The sequence below is a fragment of the Poecilia formosa genome, unplaced genomic scaffold (genome assembly GCF_000485575.1).
Source record: "Poecilia formosa unplaced genomic scaffold, Poecilia_formosa-5.1.2 Scaffold3, whole genome shotgun sequence".
Taxonomy (NCBI): Eukaryota; Metazoa; Chordata; class Actinopteri; order Cyprinodontiformes; family Poeciliidae; genus Poecilia; species Poecilia formosa.
The window spans coordinates 81,379-106,777 of NW_006799942.1; the positions used below are offsets into that span (position 1 = coordinate 81,379).

A 25,399-nucleotide genomic window follows, 5' to 3' on the forward strand; every position below is an offset into this window, starting at 1 on the left:
TTGATTTAAATATAGAAAGTTTTGCTAATGTTAAAATAATATGTGAATATGCTTGTGTTAATATTTAATCAACATTTTCAAATCGACGTTTCTATATTAAATATTACAACGTCCCTCGTCAGGCCTACGTTACGACAACTCGACTCGTGTTGCCATGCCGTAAAACAGTGCGTGCGACCTGCCAGTAGAGAAGACAGAAGGCCTAAAAGCTTATAAATTTATAGACGATGAAAGTAGGGTTGACGAAGCACACTTTCTATTTATAGGCAGTATTAAAGTATTTTTCACAATGATCATAGAAAATGTGGAAGCTTTCAAGTCGTGGCTGGCAAAACTCCTGGAGCCGATGTGAGTATTGAATTGAAATGACATTTAGCTCGCATGCTACGTTAGCTGGCGAGCCTGACCAGGGCAACATTGGAGCCGTGCTATAATCAGGGCCTTTGGAGGAAGAGAGCAGCTGTAATCCTTGCTCACTTAGCTCAGGAAATCCACGTTTAGCGTGCCTCATTTGGGTTAATTGTATATGTTTTTCACTAACATTTTGTAATAATTTGGTGTTAGATTTGGAGCACAAACTGTATCTTTATCACGACTCTGTAGGATATTATTAAGCTTCAAGACAAGACATATAACTCGTGGTTATTTTTCTACTTGTGGCTGCAGTACAAGCTAGCTGCAGTCCGCTTTTAGCTAGTAACTTGACTTTTTGAGTTACCATAGTTACACAATCGAGTGTTATGTGTTTGTATGTACGCAGACGTTTTAAGGGTTTTTAGAAACGAAATGAACCTAGTTGGGCACTTTAGTCACCATTGCTACGGTTTGATGTTTTTTTTTAATGTCTCTATGGAAACGGATGTTTCTAAAAATTTGAATAATTGGAAGTCAGTGGTGATGAATATAAAATTGTGAATCTGCGACCTTCATTCACTTGTAGCTTGATCATAGTTCTGTGGCGTCCCGAATGTTTTCAAGTTGTTTGCGTTGAATTTTATGATTAAGTACAATGGTTTTTCAAAGTCTTTGCCCAGTGATCTGTGTTGCTTCCTGCTACAAACGTTCACTTACGATAAAAATCCATCTGGTTAACGAAGTATGGATTTTTACATATGCATTTCACAACATAATTGTTTCTAAAAAAAAGTGCATTGAAGAAAGCAACTACTTCTGCTTGTGTTTACTTGAGTCAATGGTATCACAAGAGGAATCAGAGCTAATCAGCTGTTAAACGAACTAACTCGGTTTTTTCCATTCCCACAATATTTGCACCTCTGCTCTTGAGCTTTAATATCTTGATCTCTAACATCTTTATCAGATGTGGTCTCAAAACGGAGTAAAAGTTCATCCAGCTGACCAAATACATGACTGGCATAAAAGTTGGAAAGTATGAATAACTGATATTATATATGGCCGTATACATGTTGTTTCAAATCAGTTCTTTTTTATTTGCAATATTGCAATAATTAAAATTGCAATGAAATTTGTGACTTGAGCTGAAATTCTTTGATAATGAAATTCAGATCTCACAGTCCTACTCCTCTCCATAAATCGTTTCTACATTTGTCTTTAATCTTTGTTAATTCAATGAAGTGTTCTTACATATGACTTGAAAATGTTGCTGCAGCGGTACACCATACAGATAAATACCTTTTAAAGGAGCTTCATATGTATTTAAAAAAAGAAAACAACATTTAAATTGAAGGGGGGCATTCAGTATGTTTTTAGTTGTTGGATTCTGAATTGAGAAAGAAGTGAACAATTAATAATTAATGTAAATTAATTGCCCATTAATTTAGATTTACAGGTGACTGTACATGACTCTAAAATAAGTTATGCTTAACAATTTTGATGTCAAAAATGATCTGAAAAGAAACAAAAATGTATTTGGTTTTTTTTAAGCAGTTTTTTTTTTACCTGTAAGGATAACAGAAAAAAAAAAACATCAAGTTGTTTTTGGTTTGATGCTTTGGGGTTCATGGAAACACTGATGGTTCTTAATATTTGTTTTAGTGTGTTGGCCAACAGTTTTTTGTGTGAGTTTGGAAAGTTTAAACTAAACAGCTGTGAGTCAAGATGCTTTGGGTCTGTTTGTACTTGATGTGTAGGTGGAGTGTATTTTGGACCCTTTCTTTAAACTGTTTTAAAGTGTAATCTTGTTAACCCCTTAACCCTTACTCCTGGAAAATACAATGGAAAAACAGCACACGAGCATTTTTAGACTTTTTGAATAAAAATTACATCCCTTCTGACTTGCAGATGTGATGCTGATCCTGCTGCATTGGCCAACTATGTAGTGGCTCTTGTGAAGAAAGACAAACCAGAGAAGGAGCTGAAAGCGCTTTGTGCTGACCAGCTTGATGTCTTCTTACAAAAGGGTAAGAAGTTTGCATAAAACTTAAGTTAGCTGATTGGACGCAGAGAGACCTCCTTTTGCTGTTTAAAAAATGTGTGTTGCTTTCTCGGTTAGCTGAAATGGGAGGAAATAAAAAACCTAAAAACAATTAGTTTAGTCTTGCATCCCTTGTTATCCCCTGCTCTGTTTGGGTCTGTTTGTAGTTGATCAAGTACACATCAAGTAGTGACTGATGTATAATCAATTAAATGTTGATTATAAAAGAATGGCATGCTCCCTTTTCAGAGGTATTAGTTTTCCATAAAACACAAAATTAACTTAAAGCTAAAATGACATCATAGAATCTGCAATTTGTTGCGTTTATGGACTAAAGAAGTGAAAGTTCTCATGTTTTGATGCATTTGACAGACAGGCAGAGAAATAAGAGTTTCCCTTATTTGACCTTCCAATCAAAGGAAAATTTCACTTATTTAGCCACCACATGGCTAAATATATTTGGGTCACTTTGAAAATGTGGGTTATTTAAAAAAATAATAATTCCAACATATTGCTTGGGAGAGTTTTGATAAATTTGCTCATCCAGAAAGACATGTCAAGTGATTTACACTAAAAAACTCAAATATTTTTACCCACCTCATGCAAAATTAGTATTTGAAAAAGTTCTATCTCACAAGGTTAAATGGGTTACATATTAAACACAGCATTGTTTCAGATTATCTCCAGAGTGATTTGTAGTAACCCTTGTAAGAAATGATAAAAGTAATTTGCGTCAGTAATGGATAGTCAAACTTAGCTGTTCAGGGAGCGAGAAATTTGCATGCTTCAAAATGGCATCATGTAAATAAACCATAACGTTTCCAAGCTGAGTTAGCTTATCTCCCCTATGGCCTCTAGAGGGAGACAGTGCTGTAAATGTTTGATTTTACTTTCTTTTTTTTTTTTTGTATCACTCACATGTAACAATGACTTGTTATATCCAAACACTATTATTTTCAGAAAGTATGCTGAAGTTTGCTAATTGATGCTAGTTGTTTTGTTCTTTGAGAACATATAAGACAAATTTATTTACTGCATCACAAATGGTAAAAACAAAAATAATATATTTGAGTTTGTTTATATCGTATAACATTACAGATATTCACCTATTGCTTCTCTAGTGGTTGAAAAACATCTAGGATTTTTTTGTATTAGTTGTACTTCATGTATTTACATATTCACATTGTTTTTGTACTATATGACACTGTAATGTATTATACTGGGCTATACTGGGCTAAACATAGAAAGCATAGAATAAAATGAATGGTTTCTAACAAGACAATAGGCATATCATCAATGAAGAGTATTATTCAGTCCAACTATAAAACAAGCCACACATCTAACAAAATAAAAACATGTCCATTGCTTTAATTTTGCTTGTCTAGAAACCGTAGGATTTGTAGATAAACTTTTTGAGTCATTGACGACGAAGAGCTACCTGGGGAACCCTGCTGCCAAGGAGGGTCCAAAAGAGGAGGTGAAACCAGCGACTCTCAAGGTTGATGTTGTTGAGGTAAGAACAGTGGACAAGGACACATTTCCAAGATGAGTTTAAAGAGCTATAAAGAGAAAGCAACCTTTTCTTTTTAATATTTACATCAAAACAGATTTATATTTGAAATGTTGATCTTTTGAAATCTCTTCCTGTGTAACATAATCATTGTTTCCCTGAAGGCTGAAACTCCAGAGGAAGAGAGAGAAAACAGACGCAGGAGAAGTCCCCTGAGAAACCGCGCTGACTTCAACGAATCCAGGCAAGGCTGTGGCTTCAACTGTATTCTTCATATGTTGTTATATTTCTATGGCTACTTAAGAGCCTGATGGCTGTAGAGAGGTGTCTTATTGTACTTAACATCTGCAAACATATTGACAGTCTCTTTGACATAAATGCCTGGTTGCCCCCTGTAGCCCCCTTTGCAACAGGCCTAAATAACACATTTCTGTAGTAGAAATCCCTATTGTGACTTTTACATATATATAAACCTCCCTTAAAGTTTTCATTTCTGAAAATAAAGTTTTAAGAAGTGAATACTAAATTGAAACATTTTAACTGGATTGAGACCAAGAACAGATTAATCTTAGATGGAAGGATGACATTGTAATTTATTGAAATGCCCGGTAACACTTTATTTGAAGGGGGTTGAATAAGACTGACATGACCTGTCATAAACATGACATAACACATGTCATGAACATGAACAAGCCTTCATGAATATTTATGACTGTTGTCATAAAGCGTCATTCGGTAAATTATGACACTTTTAATACACAGTTGACATTATTCAAAATGTCTTTGTTATGACAACTTGACATTAACCAAGAAATCATTACTGATATTAATTTGTTATAAAAGTATTACTGATTGCACTTCAAAAATTAGGTAACTTTATGTTATTAAAGGTAAAGTTTAAACAGTAATGACGAATGACGCTTTATGACAACAGTCATAAATATTCATGAAGGCTTGTTCATGTTCATGACAGGTGTTATGTTATGTTTATGAAAGTGTCATGTCAGTCTTATTCAACCCCCTTCAAATAAAGTGTTACCAAATGCCCCTTCAGCCCGTTTTGATAAAGGTATTAAGACTTTTATCAAAAGTCTTTCCTTTTGGCAAATTGCTCAGCTAGCTGTTTCATTCAAACACATTCCCTCTAATAAACCCTGCAGGAGCCGCGAAGACAGGAGGCGAGATGAGCGCAAACGCCGAGACTTCGAGCGGCACAGCAAAGCCGGCGAAGCCCACCGCGAGCGAGAGCGCCACGAGCGGCGCAGAGGCAGCCCCCGGGGGAGGAGCTACAGCCGGAGCCGCAGCCGGAGCAGGAGCGGCAGCCGAGGGAAGAGCAGGGACCGGGAGCACAGAGGAGGCAGAGGTGAGAGAGGAACAGAGCCAGTGTTCCCACACAAGCCCAGATAAAGTCACAGGGGACCAGACCCAGGTGTGCAGCAGCTCTTTAACTGTGCATCAGTGATGTAGAAGAGCTGCCAGGAGCATCCTGGAGCTGAGCTGGTTTGGACTGTTTAGAGAAGATCGAATGTAGCGGATTGTATTGTTTTTAGTTGCGTTGTCGAGACTTAACAGGACAATGTGGACAACTTTGCAGTCACATCACTGGGGATTCCATAACATGGGCTGGAATTGGATAAATTACCCACAAGGTTAAGCTTGTGCATTACGAGAAGTTGCTGTTTTTAAAATGGCACTTTAAACTCTTCAGTCTTAGATTAGGTTTATCAATAGATTTTTCAAATGTTTCTTCTTGTTTTTAACAGATTTCAAGTCAAAGTTTGAGGTGGAAAGAAAGGACAATGATGGATACAACACTTCACAAACATCCGGCCCCCAGCAGCAGCATCCACCGCCTCTGTTGCCCCTTCCCACCCCTCCGCATCCGCATCCCTTCTCCTCTGCTACCTCGTCTGCTGGAGTCGGAGGGGTTCCTGTCGTGACTCCGGCTCACCTGCCCGACAGCACTACAGACAGCTGGTCCAGCTACTACATCGCTCAGCGGCAAGATGGCGTTGGAAAGCCCTTTGGTGGCAAGAATACTCCGCTCAAGCAGCGATGCAGGGACTATGATGGTAGGAGCTGAGTTTATGTTTTTGTAAAAAAAGGGGAAGCACAGTTGAAGGTCTTACTTAGAAAAGTTTAGCTGTATTAGGGTTAGTATAAAGCTGGCGTTTCACTTTCCCTCAAGGGTTCAGGCCCTTGTTGAGTCTCTTTACTAATGACCACTGTTTAGCGCACTGTCCTTTGTCCCCAGTGGGTGGTAGCACAGCGCTAGGCCTTCTCTGCACACACAGGGGAGTTTAAACTTAACCCTCCGTCCCTGCAGCTCTCTGCTGTCACAGCGCTCAAACAGCCACTGGAGACCTGCTGCTTTAATGAGGCTGTGGGGTAAACGCACACTGGATGTGTTAACCTACCTTTTGTCCTCAGCATTTGCTTTTTGTTTAGTCACCTTGGTCAGTGTTGATGCTCTTGTGGTGGATTTTAAATTTGGAACTGAACCTGTTGGGATTGACTTATGTTTTTGTGTCTGTTTTGCTCAAACAGAGAAAGGATTCTGCGTCCTTGGTGACATGTGTCCCTTCGACCACGGCAGCGACCCTCTCATCGTTGATGACGTCACCCTGCCCAAAATGATTCCTTTTCCGCCTCCTCCCGTCATGCCTCCTGCCGGCATGCCCATGCCCCCCATCACTGAGCCGCCCCCCTCACTCAGGATGCCAGCGATGCCCCCCTACGCCCAGCCACCACCACCAGGTGTCTTCCCAATGACAGGTGAGTTTTTGTGACACTTATTTTGTATCTATTTTTTTTTGTCTCCTCCTTTGACATTTCTTTTTTTTTTTATCATGTGTCTTCTAAAAACAGTTTCTTTGTGTTTACCCCATTGCTCTCTCTACCCTGGTATAACTAATCATCCTGGCTCATCAGAATTCAGTTGTAGTAATTTGATGAGCCTAAAATGCCTCTTAACACCTGAAGTTACACTCAATGCAGTTAGCAGCTTCACGTGTAAATAAACTTTAGTCACATGTCGGTGTGTGCTGTCAGCTGAGGGTCCACTATGGGAAACTCTGTGGATGTTTCCTTATTGTCTCAGATGCATTCAGTCACTTGATCTACGTTATTATTCCAGGGTTTCTACTCAGTTTGGAAGAGTCTGGAAATGTCTGGAATTTGGTCTTATGTATAAATAATAGTATGTCCTCAGGATGAATGTTGGAGCCAAGATGTGAACAAAATCTTTTAGACTTTTCTGATTTCTGATAGATTTTTGGGTAACTCTATGCTCTCACTTATTGGTTGTGGTTGCTACTTTTCATGGGTCTTCTACTCTTTAGGTTTTGGCCCAAATAGTTAGGAATCTTTTAAAACTTTAAAGAGATTATACCTCATATTTCTATAGATGTTTTTCCATTTGTCTGTGTAAATTTTATGTAAAAACTACTGGAATGCCAATATTTCTTGGTTTTTGTATAGAGTGAATTAATTTTTCAGTGTAGAAAACAACCTCATACACTGTTGTACATGTGATACATCTGAGACATTGGATTGGACCTTTGTCTCCCCAGGACCCCCACTGATAGCTACCAGTGGGATCGATACCCCCAACCATCAATCTGCAATCACTTCTTCTCCCCCCATTGGACCACCTGGAGTGGGGCTCCCATCTACTCTTCCTCCTCCTCCTCCTCCTGCTCCTCCTCAGCCTCCTTCCTCGTCCTCATCTGTGTCTCTGCGGCCCCAATATGTCCAGTCTGAATGTAAGCAGAAATGCTTTTCCTATTCAGATTGGGACCATGTGGCTTTTTGTTTCAGTTTCTGTTCTTTATTTCTCTTCATTTTCTTTATATTGACTTTTCTGTTCACACAGTAGGTTTTTCTGCTGACTAAGTGATGTTTTACACACTATGGGGATTTTGGTTATTTAATTATATTGTGGATGAGCTTCTTTGCATGGTCTTTGAGTGTTGCAGTATCCCTTGCTGGCCATTAGGTGGTGGTGTTTATTAATCTTAAAGACAAGTATTTCTAATGTGACAGTTTGCAGCTTCCATAATTCAGATTCTTGATAGTTGTATAAAATATATTTTTTTCTGTTCCAGTTGAACTCATTTGCTTTCAGATCTCTTGTTTTAATTCTACCACATGAAGCTGCAGCTCACACTAATAATCTTTAGCATTTTGCTATAAATACTTTTCTCTTGTTTTATATGTAGGTGTTTCTTAAGAACTTGGGCATATATGGAAGCTCCAGCTTTACTTTAGGTTTTAGTAAATAAAATATTTTAATCTTCATTACTTCCATTTTGTAAGTTCATGTTTATCTCTTTTTAGATAACTATGATCCGGAAGGCTACAACCCAGAATCTCCAGGACTGACGGCTGCGGGTCGTAATACTTATCGGCAGTTTATTCCCCGAGTCCAGACCCAACGCTCCAACCTCATCGGCCTCACCTCCAGCGAAGGACAAGGATCCAGAGGTAACAGCTGTGGTCTGTACCAGATGACCCAGTCTTCAGAAAATCAAGTTTATTCCACGCCGTCCACATAAATCCTAAAACATTATTACTGTGTCTCCAACACAATAAAGATGAAATGCAGTCAATATGACATCTTTTGATTTATCACTTTTTAACTAAAAAGCATGTTTTGTCTTTCTATTTCCTCTTCTAGCTGCCAACATAGTGATCCAAACAGAGCCAGCATCTGCATCCAACTCTCCTGGAAACAATGTGTCTCGCTTCAACACTGAACAGGACAGCAGGAAGAGGACGATGGGAGCCAGTTTAGCCGATGGTCCAGCAGCTAAGAAACCCTGGATGGAGAAGTAAGGAGTCACAGATTCACGCAAACATGAAGAAAATATAGAATAACAGAATAAGATAAACACAGAAGCCATATTTTCCCTACATAGGAAAGGTTTATTTAAAAAAAATAAAATTTTTAAGATTCTTAAAATTACTTATCAGGCACAAAGCTGCTACATCTTTCCTTATGAAAACCTCGGACAATTTAATCATAGTGTTTGTAAAGTCTAAAGCATAAATCAAACATTGTAAAAGGTTTTCTCATTAGTTTGAATTCCTAGTTATTGTTGTTTTTATTTCTTGAATATTGCATTGGATCATATGGATGTTAAATATGTTAGAAAAACAAACATGCTGTCATAGGATATCCATGTTTTTTCACATGAATGTACTTCTAGTATTTAATTGCAGATGCTGCACTTTGATGTATATTATAACTTTATTATAGAGCGTAAACTGTAATCTTGATTTTAATCTTATTTTAAACTACGTCATTCTTCACTGTTAAATATAAAATACATTTCTGTGTAATTAATGAATTTGGAACAGAAAAGAGAGAAAACTAATACATACAATCTGTCTACAATGAGTTTTTTTATCTTTTTAAATTTTCTTGAGGTATATTTGTTCTTTTGGTCAAAAAGTCAGCTCTAAAACCAAGTTATTTCTAAAATTAATGTCACTGTATATGTTGCAATTTTTCTGTTGTTTCAGGCCAGATTTTGCTGGTCAAGGTAAGAATATTTTTCCAAAGAGAAACCACTACGTGAACACGAAGCTGGAGGTGCGCAAGATCCCACGGGAGCTGAATAACATCACCAAGCTCAACGAGCATTTCAGCAAGTTTGGAACCATCGTCAATATACAGGTGCAGTATTTATTGGATGCAATAAAGCGGATGAAAAGTGATAAAGATTAGAGCAATAGAGAACTTTATGTCCTGCTGACCAGTTCACTTTCACTCTCTCCCCAGGTTGTGTTTGGCGGCGACCCAGAAGCCGCTCTGATCCAGTACACAAAGAACGAAGAGGCCAGACGGGCCATATCCAGCATCGAGGCCGTCCTCAACAACCGCTTCATCCGTGTGTACTGGCACCGGGAGCCCAGCACCAACACCGCTGGTCAGGAGCCCACCTCAGGGAGCCAGGGGATCGGGTCGGTGCCAGGCCAAGGCCTGCCGCACAGCAACATGCATAAGGTTAGCTTAAAGAGCTAACACTAAAGAATAAAAAAACCTTCATCTCAAAAGGAGAGACACAGAGCCTTATGTACAAAATAGATGTTTATACAGCTAAAGTTCTGCCATAAACAGCAGTCTGTGTGAAGATTCCTACTGTTGGTCTGAGATTTCCAAAAGATGGCCAACATTTCCAGGATGATCCCTAACAGACCGAGGTTGAAATGTTTTTTTTTTTTTTTTTTTCACTTGCTGAAGAAACATTTATGTGCTGGAAAAGAGTCTCATGTTTTGTTCTTAGGCCTGTTTAAAAACAGCGACACCTGGCGGCCAAATAAAGCCAAAACAGTTCAGCAAATGAAGCCGAACTCCTGGCAGTGGAAATTAAAAATTCAGGCTATGTTATTTTAACCTGCTGCTGATTTGGTCAAATGATCATACATTTGATGTTTAGCATCACTTATGCAGCCAAAGTACAACGAGGTTCTTTGTTAAACTGAGTTAAACATTTTTTTCCAGAAATGCCTTTATATGTATGCACACACACGTTGGCCAACATGCACGTGTACTTTGCAAAACATTGCAGACTGGAACAATGAAACGCTTCATAACATTTCAAAGTGAAGCTTTAAATGCTATTGATTTTCTGATGGTGCTGTTTTGAGAAAAGCTGCAGCAAGGCAGAGTGGCGCCAACGCTGAAGCCTCGGTATAATTATTTTTAAGAATGACACTCATACTGAAAATGTCGTAAGTCTTCTTACCTTAGAAACAACTTCCATGTCAAAGACTTCTGATTCTTCAACTCAGGAAAGTGTACAAATGCTTCTTTCTCTGATAGACAGTTCATATCTGCCCACAGAAAACTGTCACAGATTTCAGTTTGCAAACAGTCAAGAAAACCTCAGCAAACTCTGCTGGTCAAGCTAATAGTCATCCAATTTCAGGTCGCCAGTTGATTTCTCTTTGAATTTCTCAACATTTTTAATTTTCTTTCTTTCTTTTTTTTGCCTTTTTCTTAATGTTTCTGCAGGGGATTAAACAACACAGTCCAGGTGCCTATGTGCTGAACAAGACTGTACCCAAGCATCACCTGAATGCAGCACCTGGAACCACAATCGCAACAAAGACGAACGGCATGAATCCAAACTCTGACGCTCTCACTGTACGCCTTTATTCTCCTCATCTGTTTACAAAAATAAGTTTGCTGATGTTTTTTTTGTGTAAAGATATATAATTTAACTAATGATGCAGCTTTAAATGGTTGTACTGAGCCACAGTGGTACTCTGGACATCAGACATCATGAAGCTTTGCATGTAAACCCTCAAGGAGCTAAATTAAAAAGTTTTTATGTCTTTAATATTTTTAGAACATGTCATCTTCTGCACAATTTTAAGCTTCATTAAGCTCCTTGCGAGCCATTTTTTAGGATTGCGTTCCAAGCTGGTGGTTCCAGGGAATGCCTTTCTACTGTGACGTAAAGTTTACAGCCGTGTGTATTCCTGTGGTGATGACCTACATGGTTCTGTTTCTTTTTCCTCTTCTTCTTGTGACATGCAGGTGGCACCAAACACCCAGAAAGGCCCCTACACACCTACAGCTGCCAAATCCTCCTCAAAGAGCCTTGGGAAAACTGGAAAAGTCCTGGAAGTGCAGGAAGCTATTAAAAAGAAGCAAGTAAGTAGCATAAATATTTTTTATTTGCTAACATATTCCAGAATAGATGCAAAAGATCGAGTATTTTGTTTGTGAAATATTTTTTTACTGATAGCTAGTAGTGTGCTAAGGGCTTGTTTTCTGTTGTAGGAGGCGATGAAACTCCAGCAAGACATGAGGAAAAAGAAACAGGAGATGCTGAAGACGCAGATCGAGTGTCAGAAAGTAACATGCCCTCTTTTGTTTTCTCTCCACTGAGTTTTGACACGACCTTTGCTCTAAGGTTTTCTCTTGCCTTGTGTTCTTGATTGCTTTCAATTCATTTTCCTCTTACTGCTTCTCCTTAAGGCTTTGATCAACCGCTTGGAGAAAAACCGAGCGATGAAGCCCGAGGAGCGGGCCAACATCATGAAAACCCTCAAGGAGCTAACAGAGAAGATTACCCAGCTGCAGAATGAAATGAACCCCACCTCTCAGGTCTCAAGTGGCAAAACCAACCACAGCCAACCTAAGACTAAAACTGATGTAAGTTTAGAAATACATGTCTATGCTGTACAAATATTTTTAAGTTTTAAGCTCTACTAAATAAGTAGTGGTACTTTGGTAATCCTTAAAATCTCTTTTCTTTTTCTTCCGTTGATTTACTTTATGGAGTAAACGACCAGATAATCAGGGTGTTTTTATATGTCTTGGTTTTCTTCTCAGGCCCAGAAGGAGCTGCTCGATGCTGAATTAGACTTTCATAAAAAAATTAGCTCTGGAGAAGACACAACAGACCTTAAGAGAAAACTTGTGGAGCTACGGGTGGAGGTACAAAAATTACACTGACATCATTTTCTAAACACAGTCCTAAAAGTACATTTCAATGCTTAATTTGTTGATATAAATCAACCCTAAAGGAGTAAAAATTAAAATTCATTAATACTAATCTGAACAATCTGAGTGTTGCCCCATATATCTGAAGGTTCCCCAAACAGGGACCACAAACACACACAGACAACATCAGATGTTTTTGGTTTCCGCAAGCTGAATTTGAGGATGTGATTCTGAGAAATGTCAGAGAGGAAGTTTACTGATAAGATTACTTTTTTTTTTTTACTTTTCTCTCCCACACATGCATAAATATGCAACAAAAGTAAATATATAAAGCAAAATCCTAACACAAAATAAATACAAGAGATGGCTTGGTCTTTATTGAGCTCCTCAGCTTCTGTCAGACATAATAGTTTGGCTTGTGCATGTGAGAAAGACATCATTTGAGTCGGTAATGTGGGTTCAGTTAAAACCTTTGGGGAAAGAGAGAGAAAGCTGTTGGATCAGTATGAGACTGAAGGTGTGATGCTGCAGCATCCCAGTATTGAGACGTAAACCAAAAATCTACATGATCGAATTATTTTTTTACGTAAATAAGAAAAGCAACAGAAAAACTTCTACAGGAGCACAAAACAGATTGCATAATACAGCAACAATAGGGTGCAACATTGATTTTCATCATCTTTCTGATTTGAATAAACTAGCCACAGGGGGAAAAATATGTCTGTATTTGGAGTGATCCTGGTGTAACAAGAAGTAATAAGTCATGCAGTCAGTCTATATGCTGATATAACGAGCCTTCAGTTGGTAGCTTGTAGCTGCTCGTTGGCTGCTTTTAGTTTTCCAACCGCAGTTTTAAAGCAGAGCTCAGTAGATGCAGTTCCACCAGGTGTTTGCTAATTGCTGCTGCCACTAGTCTGGAGGAGTTGAGTGGGAGAGGGGTGTTCTGTGGTTGGGAGCTGAAGCTCCAAAGCAGAGCTTTAGGGAAATAGGAGCAGGCGTTAAGACACCCCCAAATGGTTGCCATGGGAGATTCAAGGATCCCCATGAATGAGTCAAAGCGACACTCTGGGTAGGTGTTTGATGAGAGAATGATGATATAGCATGATGTAAAGCTAAAACAAAATTGCCCCAACGTCCGCCCATTAAAAAAGGTCTGTATTTCAAATATTTTAACAGTTTTGCACACTTGAGTCCCGTGAATTAATTTTGATTGCTGCACTGCTTTAGTGTTTGGTTTTCTGGTGTATATTAAAACAAACAAGCATAAGCAGTTAAACAACAAGAGAGTGTTTCAGACAAGTGGGGTGAAAAATGCCAAGAGTCTGCAAAGCCGGGATCAAAGGGGGTCAATAACCAATTAGTCAGAACATTCTTTGTATTTACTTCAACAAATTGTTTTCTTTTTACTCATGTTAGTGTTATCAGGTTCCTCTTTGATCACTTTTCCCAGACCATCCACTGTGACCATCCACAGTGAGTGTACATCTAAATGTACTGTAAATACAGACCCTAATGGGTTTAGTCCCTCAATCAGCACATCATCAACTTGGCTTTAGTTTGCAACACCCTGTGTCCCTCTTCCTTGCTTCATCCCAACAGTCCTTAATTACCTGGTTGTTAAAAATGCATATTCTCTGCCCCCCGTCCCGCCTCATCCATCCAAGCCCAAACCTCTTTCTGCACATTAAACCGCAGCCACTTAAGCAACCCCAGAGGAGCAGCCGCTAACGAAGCCAAATCAGACACAAGTCCTTACACTGATGTGGACCCGTCTCATTAAAGTTTGAGCTGCTGGTCTGTGTCGGAAAATCGTGGAATGACAATTAAAGGCAGAAGTGAGGCAGGAACAAATGGAGAAGAGACGGGCTGTTAGGTTGTGGAGTGGTTAAGAAGTGAGATGACATGTTAAAAATGGAGGAGGGACAGCTAATGGTGAAGTGGGAGAGCAGAACGCATACAGGCCCTTCCAAAAGTATTTACACCCCTTAAACCTTTTCTTAAATGCATTTTATTTGAATTTCATGTGCAAAGTGAAATAAGTGCTTAATTGTGAAGTGGAATGAAAATAATTCATACGTTTCTGAAAAGTGTGGCATGCTGCTATCAGGTTTGGACAGAAATAGAAATTTCTTCCCATGTCGCTTTGCTTTGTGTAGACACTTGCAGTCAAATCTGACTGACCTGGAGCTATTTAGCTACACATTCTTAATGTTATTTAGTCAACAACTTTAACTAGGCCATTCTAACCACAGTGTTCTTTGAGCAAACCCCTTCTATTGTGTCTCTGGCTCTATGTTTAAGGCTCTAGTGGAAAATCATGTTTAAACCTCTACAGTTTCATTCCTGATCTGTCTGCTGTTTTTTGTGGTCCTCATGATGCTGTTTGTTTAGGAATATTCTCTGACACATTACTTGCAAATGTTGGGGTGAAGATCCAATTAGGGATCACAAATCGATCATTGTAGGGTCTTCAGATCCTCTTCAGAAATGAAAGTAAATAATGAGAGATATTTGTTAAACATAATCATGCTACTGGTGTTGGAAAAGATTAACAAACAGTGCTTATGAATAAATGACTTAAAGAAATGACCTCTGTTTAATAACTTAGTAAAATACTAATCTGATACGATTACCGTGCTTTTTTCCCAATTTAGTTACTTTGTGCCTTGAAGAAAATAAGCAACCAGTCTCTTTCTTTTCTTTAGGCGAAGCGACTCGGTCTCATCATCCCACCACCGGGTCGAGGCAGAGGCCGAGGGAAGATGGCGCCGGATCCCGGGGCGATGCACGCGGGCCGCGGCAGGAGCCGAAGCCGAGAGATGATGACTCGCAGTGGAGTCGTAAACCGCATGGTCGTCGACCACAGGCCCAGAACGCTCGCTATTTTAGGAGTCGCGCAGGAGGAAAAGGAAGAGCTAATGCTTCATTTCACGGTGTGTAATTGCATAATTTCACAGAACTGTCCACAGGAATTGTCTGTAATTGTTGTGCTAAGCTTTGTCTCTTGCTTTCAGAAATTTGGGGAAATTGAAGAACTGCGCTACCAAGATGCCAACACCGTCATCATGACCTTTAAGTCGCGAAGCGAAGCAGAGAATGTAAGCTGCACGCTCCAAATAAGGCCAGATTCTTTGTGCTTTTTATGTTTTTGAAAATAATCAGTGTATTTTGTATTCTAGGCAGCAAATCAGGGAGCTAAGTTCAAAAGTCGCGTTCTGCAGATTTCCTGGTACAAGCCCAAGTCATTGTCTGTTACGTCTGAACCTGAGGCAGAAGAGACTAAAGACGAGGAGAAGGCGGTACGGCACATCACACACACTCAGTTCAGTCCGAGCGTTAGGCTTTGACACATTTTTTCAGAAAAGTTGGTGAACTTTTCTGAAGTTTTAGTTATATTCACAGGTTAGAGTTGGATGTTTTTAGTGCTTGTGAATTTTTCACTGCTGCTCCCAGAGAGGGGGAACCTCTCTGTGCTAAGAGCATTCCAGCCTCTTGAGTAAAACTGCATTAAAATCAGGTGAAATCCTCCTACTATGGTTTCTTTTAGCTGTTTAAGGGTGGATTCTTTACCGTATCACTTTAATGTGTTTGGCTCTTTTTTAAGAAGGCTATTTATTTATTTATTTTTTTCCGAGGTTCGGTTTGTTTTTTAGGATTAATTTAGCTATCACTACATCTCCGTCAGTCTGCATGCAGTTGGTCTTCTCTCAGAGCCGTGGCCAGAATCCATGGACACGTTTTTGTCTGAGACAGAATTTGGTTCAAGACTTTTCCAGGACCAAGTGTTGAAAAACAGAGAATGAGTTTAGAAAAAAACATTTGTATTTGTAATCAGTCTTTATCCCATAGTCTGAATGTTACATCTACCCTTCCTTTAATCCTTCTGTTTGTTTTTCCTGACCTTCTGTGTTTCAGTCATTCCTTTCTTCCTTATGACTTGTTATCCTCCATCTTTACTCCTTCTTTTTCACTTTCTTACAGTTTTCCTTTCTACTTTCCCTCCTTCAGTCATGTTTTCTTTTTCTTATTTCTTTGTAATTTGTTCCCACATTTCCTTCTCATTTGTCTTTCCTTCCATCCGTCCACCTCCTCTCTCCCCTCCTTTTAATCCTTGCTGTCCATATTCCATCCTTTCATGTGTCCTTCCTCCTTTACCTGCACATATTTTTTCAGTCATTGGTTTCCATTTGTACATTCTTCCTTTTTCCTTTCTTTCATATGTGTTGTTTTTCATTTTTTGTAACTTTTTTGTGTCCTTCCATGCCTCCTTATGTTCTTTCCTTAAGCCATTTTCTTAATGTCCCTTTGCTTTATCTACAAAGCAAAGGAACATAAGGTTCTCAAAAGAACTGTAAAGTTCTTTGATTGAAACTTTACAGTTTGTGTGAAGTGTCTCTCAAAGTGAGATGCTACATTTCTAAAATATGTTAAAACCAGAACAACATAAAGATGCTTACTTGGTGTGTTTTGATCTGAACAGAAGGAAGCAAGCTCGTATCTCCCAGGAAACGAAGAGGGGAGGGAGGACGAGGAAGAGGAGGAAGATGACGATGAAGACGACGAGAATGAGAGCCGGTCTTGGAGACGATAAGGAGGCCGATGTGTCCCTGCATGCCCTCCAGTGGATTCAGTTCTTTTTTATTATTTTTGCCCTGCATACAAGGAAACAGTTTTTTTTATTTACATTAATTTTAGATTTGAGTTAAAGGAAAACATATTTTCTTTGTGAAAAACAAATAAAAAAACCTTAGAGGGTCATTAGTTTTTGTATCCCTCGATGAAACATGAACAACATCTCACTTTGCTGAGAGTGATAAATGTTTTGCTCTTATAGATAGAAAAATCTATGTATGTTGTAGTGTGCTTATCAGATGATTAATATCAGTAATGCACAACATTTGTGTCTACTGTGAATAGGTATTTTTATACATACTGTATTTAAGCTTTTTCTCACCAGTTTTTTGTAAGGAAAAAAAAAAAGATGAAACAAAACAATCTCACCCTCAGTTCAGGGACAGCCATTCCATCACCAGTAGAAAGTTCTCTATTGCTTTCAGAGAGAGGTCTGTTTATTTTATTTTTTGTCACCACATCGATGCACTGTGTTGTACCTGGAATGGTTTTCAATTTCACTCTACTCTCAGTGGTTTTTTTTTTTTTTTTCTGGTAGTAATTACCCCCTAAAAAATGTTAAAGATCTTAAGTATTTTTGATTCCATATGTTCGATTTGGCACGCCCAGCACATCCAGGTTCTGTAGAACCGTAAGAGAGAGTGTGCAGGTACTGACGGATCCTGGTGCAGCAGATCAGTGTTCACAAATTACAGTTTCTGTGTCGACTGACAGATTTGTAGCATATATCCCCCGTTTTTCCCTCTTTAGTTTTCTTTCTCACTCGCTCCCGTGCCACTCTGTGTGAAAACACATCCACACATTGAGAGGGTGGAAAATCCTCACTTGTTGAGCTGGTCGGATCACCTATTTCCAAAATGTGACATCCATAGACAGGTGTTTGAATGTAGAACTGAACATTTTGATTTTATTCTAAAAATATATATATGTGTGTAATTTCTTTGCCTTAAACTATCAGCTCATTGCTGAGTTTTTACAGGATTTGTGATTTACTTTTGTAAATTTTGTAAATGCTTTGAAGAGAAATTACTGTTAACTTTGGATTTTTTTTTTTTTTTTTTCCATTTTTATTGTTTCTCACAAATGACAGGATTGTATATCAGGTAGAAGAGGTCAAGCATGAGTGCATAATGTTGCCTATGTGTTGAACAGTCCACCCTGTTTGGTTTCCTTCTGCTCCTCATCTAAGTAGAACGTTTGCTCTAAACCAGTTCTCAGAGCCGCTCTGAGTTGTTAAAACACTTTTGAAAGACACTTGAGTCACGCAGCACACCCTAACTTATTTGCATGAGTGCAGCGCTGCCTCACATTGTCAGTGTTCAAAACCTGCTTAGGTGTGCAAGCTTGACAACTGAAGATTCTGCTCCCTGTTTTTGCCTTTTTATAACATACTGTGTTCCAAAGTTATCTGGATGGGCTGAGCTCAGTTTGCTCAAATAAAAGCAAGATGACTTTAAATGCCCCTTCAGCAGATAATTGTTTACACTTCAATAATCAGAACTCAACTCAGTTGAACATATCCAGAATGAAGCCAAGCTAAAGGTGAGATTAACTTATTAGCAGACATAATTTTGCCTGCTTGTAAATACATTAGCTCCACAACAGTGGCACAACTTAGGAGGCTACAAAACTATTTTAAACACGTTTCAGCCTCAGTGAAGTTTGATAAGAACCTGATTTGTTTCATTTTAGATCTTTAACATTTATTTCACTTTGACACAAAGAGGTTTAAGTGTTGTGATTTTGGATTTTTTTTTTTTGTCTTCTCTCATTTGAGTAAACAGATTCTGAGCATCTCCCGGTTTTTGTACAGTCTTCTGTAATGCTACTATCACCCAATAGTGTACAAAATGTAAAATGTTTATTGGATAATAGTTTTGGATTTGTTACTGTTTATATTTGCAGGATGTGTGTGTATTTTCTTCATGTATTTTATTTGTATAAATGGATTTATAATTTACTAGCATGTTTGCTTTTGCCAATAAAGACAAAGGAATGGGGTGCTTGTAAAATGATAAAAAAAAAGAAATATAAATCATTGGATTTGGAAAAGAAAAAAGTAAGTTAAAGAAAATTGAGCAAAAAGATGAGAATATTGGCTGTGGGGAGAAAAAAGATGCAAGCAAAAGCATTCCAGAAAACATTACCTTTAAAATAATGTGTGGTCTCCTTCATTGTATTTTTTTTATTTTATTGCTTCCCATGCTTCAATTGAGCATCATCGCCCAAGTATTGATGTGCTTCTACTTTGTCAGACATATTTTAAACTGATTGATAAAATTGGTGAAGTTCTAATGTGTTTTAGCCTCAATGCTAAAACACATTAGAAAAAGTGACATTCTATTCAAAATCTATCTACAGAAAGTGAGGAAAAAATGGAACAGATTCTTCCAAGTTTTTTATTACAAAATCAAGCTTTTACTGAAAATGCTGGAGAATTTATCATTGCTCTGAAGCACTGAACTAATGTTTACCTGTAGAACCACTTCTTAAACACCCATTACATCTTCAGCATAGGGCAGCATGGTGTTTTGTAATATTTAGTATATTTTTTATATTGTAAAACCATCCTAAATATTAATGTTAGTGTCTGAATATAAGTTGCATGCACTAACTTTGAAAAGGAAAAAAGGGGAGGAACACCTGCTGTCTGTAAGTCCCACATCTCCATGATATAGTTACATAGATATTTTATTTTTATTTTTTTACTTTTTAAATAGAAAATGTACCATAATTACTCTTTCCCAACAGTGCCTGTGAAAAAAGTGGCAGCTTATAGTTTAGAAATGATGGCATTCGAACTGATCCATGACCTCTGTTTAGCAGTAGCTGGAGCTGGCTCTACAGTTTTAAAAAGAAACAAATGATAAAACTTCTCTGTTTAACTCTACCTCCAGAGTTTGCAGATGTGATATGCAGACATTTTACAGTTTAATAAAATGTTTTTAGAAAGTGACTGTAACTTCTCAGGGATGCAATATTTACCAAACACTGAAAAGAATTGGTATGATGTGCATGTCCTCAATGAGCTGTGCCACACATGAATAAAGTCAAACTGTATTCCTTCTCTGTTCCAGTCATTTGCAAACAGATCGATTTTATGGCAGACAAAACGTAGCATTTTCAGCACCAAGAGCTGAGTTTTTCCAGTCAGAACCAAAGTTTTATCAAACCCTGTCACAACCGTGCCTCTCTGAAGCATGTGTATGTTTGGGTTTATGTTTGGCTGCAATATGTTTGCATGGTGAGAAAAGGTTGCCTGTTTTAATCTGCGTAATGAATGAGAAGATGCCACCATGGTAATGGATGCCTGCCACCATGCTGCTGAATTATTCAGAGTCTGGGGAACTGGAGAGGCGGCTGGCAGGATCAGATGGACCCGATGTGTCATCAGCCCGGCCTCTGTCCACATGGCTCCTCTTTCGGTCCGTCCATCCGGGTCTCTGAGTTTTAACCAGGCAGCCACATGAGAAGTCGGGTAAAGCAGCAGCTCCAGAGAACTGAGCATTCACGTCGAGAGGAGCCAGGCCAAGGCCATCGGGTCAAGGCTTGTCATTAAAGTGCAGGCTTACACAGCACCACAGTCTAAACAATGAACATTTATGTTCTTCAGTTTATTACAGTTTGCATAACAATTACTGTTAGGAAGATGGTTTTTCAAAATAAAAATATCCAAAAAGTGTAAAATGTGTTTTTTATTCAGCCATCTTGAGTGAATAATTCTTTAGAACAGTCTTTGCTGCATTTACAGCTGTGGGGTAATTAAGCAAACTGCTTTGCACATAGAGGCAGAACTTTTTGAGTCAGTCAGTTTGGATGAATGTCTGTAAACACACATGTTCAAGTCTTACTATTGTGTTATATTTAGGTTTAGACTTTGACTGGGACATTCTAACATTTGATATCACGCCATGCAGCCCTGGCTGTATGTTTAGAGTGAAAGTTGAACCTCTGCACCAGTCTAAGGTCTTTTGAAACCTGTAACAGTTGACTTTGAAGGCCATTGTTTATCCTGAATTTTTTGAGGTTTATGAGTATAGGTGGCTGAGTATAAAAACACACCACACCTTCCAGAGTTTGCCTTGTAAAAACTATAAAAAAAAAACATTTATTATTTTCCTTCCTCTTCCTATTCATCTACCACTATTTGATGGGCTATCATAAAATCCTAATAAAATACATTGAAGTTAGTGGATGTAACTCTGGGGTTTCAAAGGAATCACCATTCCTGCTGTACAAGGCCATCTAAAAATTTTATTTTTTTGTTTGTTTTATTTTATTTTATTTTTTTGCTGTTGTTTTGTGGGCTTATTTTCGTTAATTTTAATGATTATTGGTGAAACAAGGCCAACACACCTATGGCTGAAGGGGTGTTCAACCGCAGCCCTAAGGTGGGGTTTGTCCACCCTTAGCCTACGCTGGAGAAAACTGCTTACATGACAATTGTCCAGTAAACATTCACTGAAAGCCTGAATGGAAGCTGTGGGCTATGCAAGGTAACTGCTAAACAAGCTGGCTTTCATAAGGGGTTGTATCACAGCATGTTGATGTTAAGTTGAGTGGAAAACAAGGAATAAAACTGCAGCCCTGAGAGGATTTGAAGCAAAGGCCAGACAACATTTTAGTTGAGATTCATAAGTGACATCCTGAAGACCCAGACAGATGCAGCTGCAGCTGCAGCCTCTCAGGTGTCCAACCATACCTGAACCAGAGAAAACAACTGGAGGGTCACATCGGGGCAAGAAGAAAAAGAAGTCTTGCTCAGTGGTCCAAGATTCTCTTTTTAGATGATTTTTTTTTATTATTTTTTTTTTCACTTTATTTGAAAATTGAGGTTCAAGAATCCGGAGGAAGAATTGTTACAGTACATGGGAAAACTTTTCAGGGGGCCGACAAAAGAGTGTTAAAAAATCTTTTTTGAAAACTTTTGGAACTGAAGTTTGGGCTTTCAGCAACTGTTAGCCTTAATCATTAAAATTAACAGAAAGAAAAAATTGCACTATATCTCTGTGTAAAATGAATATTTAATGATAGGTTTTAACTAACTGAATTGAATTGTTGAAAGAAATGAGCTATTTGATAATATTCTAACTTATTGAGAAACTATCAATGGTTTGATGTCCGCGGGTTGTTCTGCTCTGTCCATGGTGCTGAAATGACTAGACTGTATTAGATTCGCCAAATTTTACATCGTCCTCTTCCGATAGATGCTGACAGAAGAGGATGTTCAGTATATGAACAGAAAAAAAGTCACCAAAATATTCATATTCTCGTCTATAAACAGTTTTTGAAATAAAATGTTAGTGATTTTGACCACCAATATGTTTGAGTCCACAGGCCACACGGTTGCAACCTGTAAGTTGAGCAAAGGAGCAGGTGGGAGGGAGGAGGAGGAGGAGGAAGAGGAGGAGGAGGAGGAGGAGGAGGATGCCGGGAGGCGCCCTGGCTGTGAACAGCCTCAGTCTGGTGACGGAGAGCACAGGAGGCTCCCGTGGCTGCCCGCTCCTCCCGGCTCTTTTCATGTCCGGGGCCACACTGCTTGCGAGGGGCCTGCTGGGAGGATGACGATGATGACCATGAACGGCAAGCAACACTTCTCCATGCACCCGGCCCTGCACGAGCCCAAATATCCCGGCCTGCACTCAGGCTCGGAGGGCATGCGCAGAGTCTGTCTGCCGGCCCCGCAGGTACGTTCGGGTCAGGGTGGGAGAGAAGGGCCAGCGCTGCTGCGTGAGAGGAGAGGGAAAAATATCACACTGGAAATGTCTGTAAAGTTGATTTGACAGGACTTTGTTCTCTCTCTCTCTCTCTCTCTCTCTCTCTCCCTCTCTCCTCCTCCTCCCCCCTTCCCCCCTTCATCCACATGTCTATTCAAGCAATGCTCTTGCTTTCATATTAATTTTTATGACCTGCGCTTTGAGGAGGGGTTCTCTCCTCTCCTCGGCGCTGCTTGCCTTTGGAAAATGTTTTTTAGATCCTGAGAGCTGCCTGACAGAATTCCCCACTGACTCCAGTATGCGCACTCTTGCTTGCAGCTGCAGGGCAATATATTCGGAGGCTTTGATGAGAGCCTGCTGGCACGGGCTGAAGCTCTGGCGGCTGCTGACAGCATTGTCTCTCAAGGCAAGAGCCACCCGTTCAAACCAGACGTGACTTACCATACCATGAGCAGTGTCCCCTGCACCTCAGCCTCCTCGTCCTCCTCCACCACCGTGCCCATCTCCCACCATCACCACCACCACCACCACCTGGGACAGACCCTGGAGGCTGGGGACCTCCTGGATCACCTTTCCACCAGCCTGGCCGTGACCGGGATGGGCGCTCCAGAGCCCCCAGGGATGGCTGCGACGGCGCACCACCACCAGCACCCGCACCACCACCTGCAGACCATGGGACAGCTGCATCAGGCGATGGCCACAATGGCCCATCCTCACTCCCTGTCCGTGCACGGAGGCATGGCCTGCGTCAGCGACGTGGAGTCCGATCCACGGGAGTTGGAAGCGTTCGCGGAGCGCTTCAAGCAGCGCAGGATTAAGCTCGGAGTGACCCAGGCGGACGTCGGCGCAGCATTGGCCAACCTCAAGATCCCAGGCGTGGGGTCGCTGAGCCAGAGCACTATCTGCAGGTTCGAGTCCCTCACCCTGTCCCACAACAACATGATCGCCCTCAAGCCGGTCCTGCAGGCCTGGCTGGAAGAAGCCGAGGCTGCGCACCGGGAGAAGAGCAGCAAGCCGGACCTTTTCAACGGCAGCGAGAGGAAAAGGAAGCGCACGTCCATCGCCGCGCCGGAGAAGCGCTCGTTGGAGGCGTACTTCGCCATCCAGCCTCGGCCCTCGTCGGAGAAAATCGCGGCCATCGCCGAGAAATTGGACCTGAAAAAGAACGTGGTTCGAGTGTGGTTCTGCAATCAGCGGCAGAAACAGAAGCGAATGAAGTACTCGGCGGTGCACTGAGTTCTTCCCACCAACATCATGAATAAAATAGCCTACTACATTTTTGATTGAGTGATTAATAATAACCCGAGTAGCCCTAACAAACAGGGATTTATCAGCATCTCTGGGATCGTTTCCAGAAATGACTTTACCCATTTTTGTGTCACTCACTTTGCATTGTTGCACTTTTCCGGATTCTGCTGTTGAGATGGCATATTTGTTTCTTTTAAAGGGATTTTTGATGTTATTGATAATGTAGTCTGCACACGCTGAGAAGGGACATTTATTTTGAACTATCATATTCCTTGTCATTGGAGCCCAACTGGACGTTTTTATTTTCTTCCTTACAACAAATAACAAAACAGACTCTATGATCTCCACTTCATATATCCTTAAATACCAACACTATCATGTCTTCACCTGTGGAGCCTTTGCGATAAAAATGTTCCATGGTTTCACATTTTAACCACTAAATTCTTCGAATGAAGCCGCTCTCTTTGTGAACTGTGAGTGATCGTGATTTACGCACAAAAGTGAGTCTTCATCACAAGCTATAACACTCTGTTCGTCTTGAATTATTAAGAAATGGAAATGACACCGTCGTTACAGGGAGCACAACCAATGTGGCTGCTGCTATATTTTAGTATTTTGATGTGAACATGTTTTCCAGAATCACAGGTGAGCTGTATAGATATTTATTATATGGCTTTTATCACCTGTCAAGTATTTATTTTCCTCACTCTTGATTTCACTTGGAATAAAAAAGAAGTGTGAAATTTAAACTGAATAAATTATTGATTATTTTCTAAAATTCTCACTATTATTATTCTCATTGTTTTCTTGAATGAATGGGTGGTTTTGATCCTCAGGCCCGAGGCCTTCCAACAAGGCATATTAGATAAGCTGCAGATTAAACACTGTAAATTGTTTATTGTTAAAATAACAGCATAGCTGAGTGACTTTACCTGTCAAAAGACATTTTAGTAAAGAGCAGCTGAAACAAAAATACAACTTAAAAAAGATGCAAAAACTTCTTTTTTTCCGTCTGAACATGTAAACTCACCAAACTAGCCACTGAAAAGAAGAGGGGGAAAAATCTATGGATTATATATGTATTGTAATTATCTAGGTTAAAAAAAATTGACGTTAGGTGTTAGGTATGCTGAGTTAGTATTTTAGTTTTACACCATCAGTGCCGTATAACTAATGTTTTCCTGTAAAAATCTATAATTTACAGACCTACTGTTGAATAAATAGAATACAAGCTGCTGTAAGTGATTTTTGTAATCCCGGTCGAAGTTTAACTAGTGCTTAGGTAAACATAATAATAAAACAAATTAAAACCAATCAAAAATATTCCCTCTCAGCTAACATCAGTAACCTTTCTAATTTTACGATGAAGTTCTGCTCCTCATCCCATTTAGCTGTTCTTTAAATGACCATTAGCAAGATGATCCGATGTAAAAATGATA

At 39.6% G+C, this 25,399-nt stretch overlaps 2 protein-coding genes across 2 annotated transcripts; both read left to right on the forward strand.

The window, feature by feature from the left end:
- The first annotated feature begins 142 nt into the window (after nucleotides 1-142).
- rbm27 (RNA binding motif protein 27) lies at nucleotides 143-19,145 on the forward strand. Its single transcript, XM_007552825.2, has 21 exons — nucleotides 143-348; nucleotides 2,260-2,378; nucleotides 3,778-3,905; nucleotides 4,067-4,146; nucleotides 5,063-5,265; nucleotides 5,666-5,974; nucleotides 6,450-6,677; nucleotides 7,475-7,666; nucleotides 8,241-8,387; nucleotides 8,581-8,734; nucleotides 9,429-9,582; nucleotides 9,688-9,912; nucleotides 10,924-11,055; nucleotides 11,452-11,568; nucleotides 11,698-11,772; nucleotides 11,896-12,072; nucleotides 12,253-12,357; nucleotides 15,069-15,296; nucleotides 15,378-15,461; nucleotides 15,543-15,662; nucleotides 16,844-19,145. The coding sequence occupies exons 1-21, from the start codon at nucleotides 290-292 to the stop codon at nucleotides 16,952-16,954; spliced, it is 3,147 nt and encodes a 1,048-aa protein (XP_007552887.1). The 5' UTR covers nucleotides 143-289; the 3' UTR covers nucleotides 16,955-19,145.
- A 2,727-nt stretch (nucleotides 19,146-21,872) lies between these two features.
- Nucleotides 21,873-24,891, forward strand: pou4f3 (POU class 4 homeobox 3). The gene is made up of 2 exons (XM_007552837.2): nucleotides 21,873-22,682; nucleotides 23,031-24,891. Exons 1-2 carry the CDS (start codon nucleotides 22,293-22,295, stop codon nucleotides 23,946-23,948), a joined length of 1,308 nt encoding a protein of 435 aa, XP_007552899.2. The 5' UTR covers nucleotides 21,873-22,292; the 3' UTR covers nucleotides 23,949-24,891.
- Nucleotides 24,892-25,399: the final 508 nt, after the last annotated feature.

Coding starts and splice junctions, on each gene's coding strand:
- pou4f3 (XM_007552837.2), top strand. CDS start 22,293: ATGTTAGTGATTTTGACCACCAATATGTTTGAGTCCACAGGCCACACG. Junction 22,683..23,030: donor TCTGTCTGCCGGCCCCGCAG/GTACGTTCGGGT, acceptor TCTTGCTTGCAG/CTGCAGGGCAATATATTCGG.
- rbm27 (XM_007552825.2), top strand. CDS start 290: ATGATCATAGAAAATGTGGAAGCTTTCAAGTCGTGGCTGGCAAAACTC. Junction 349..2,259: donor GCAAAACTCCTGGAGCCGAT/GTGAGTATTGAA, acceptor TCTGACTTGCAG/ATGTGATGCTGATCCTGCTG. Junction 12,073..12,252: donor AACCTAAGACTAAAACTGAT/GTAAGTTTAGAA, acceptor TTTTCTTCTCAG/GCCCAGAAGGAGCTGCTCGA.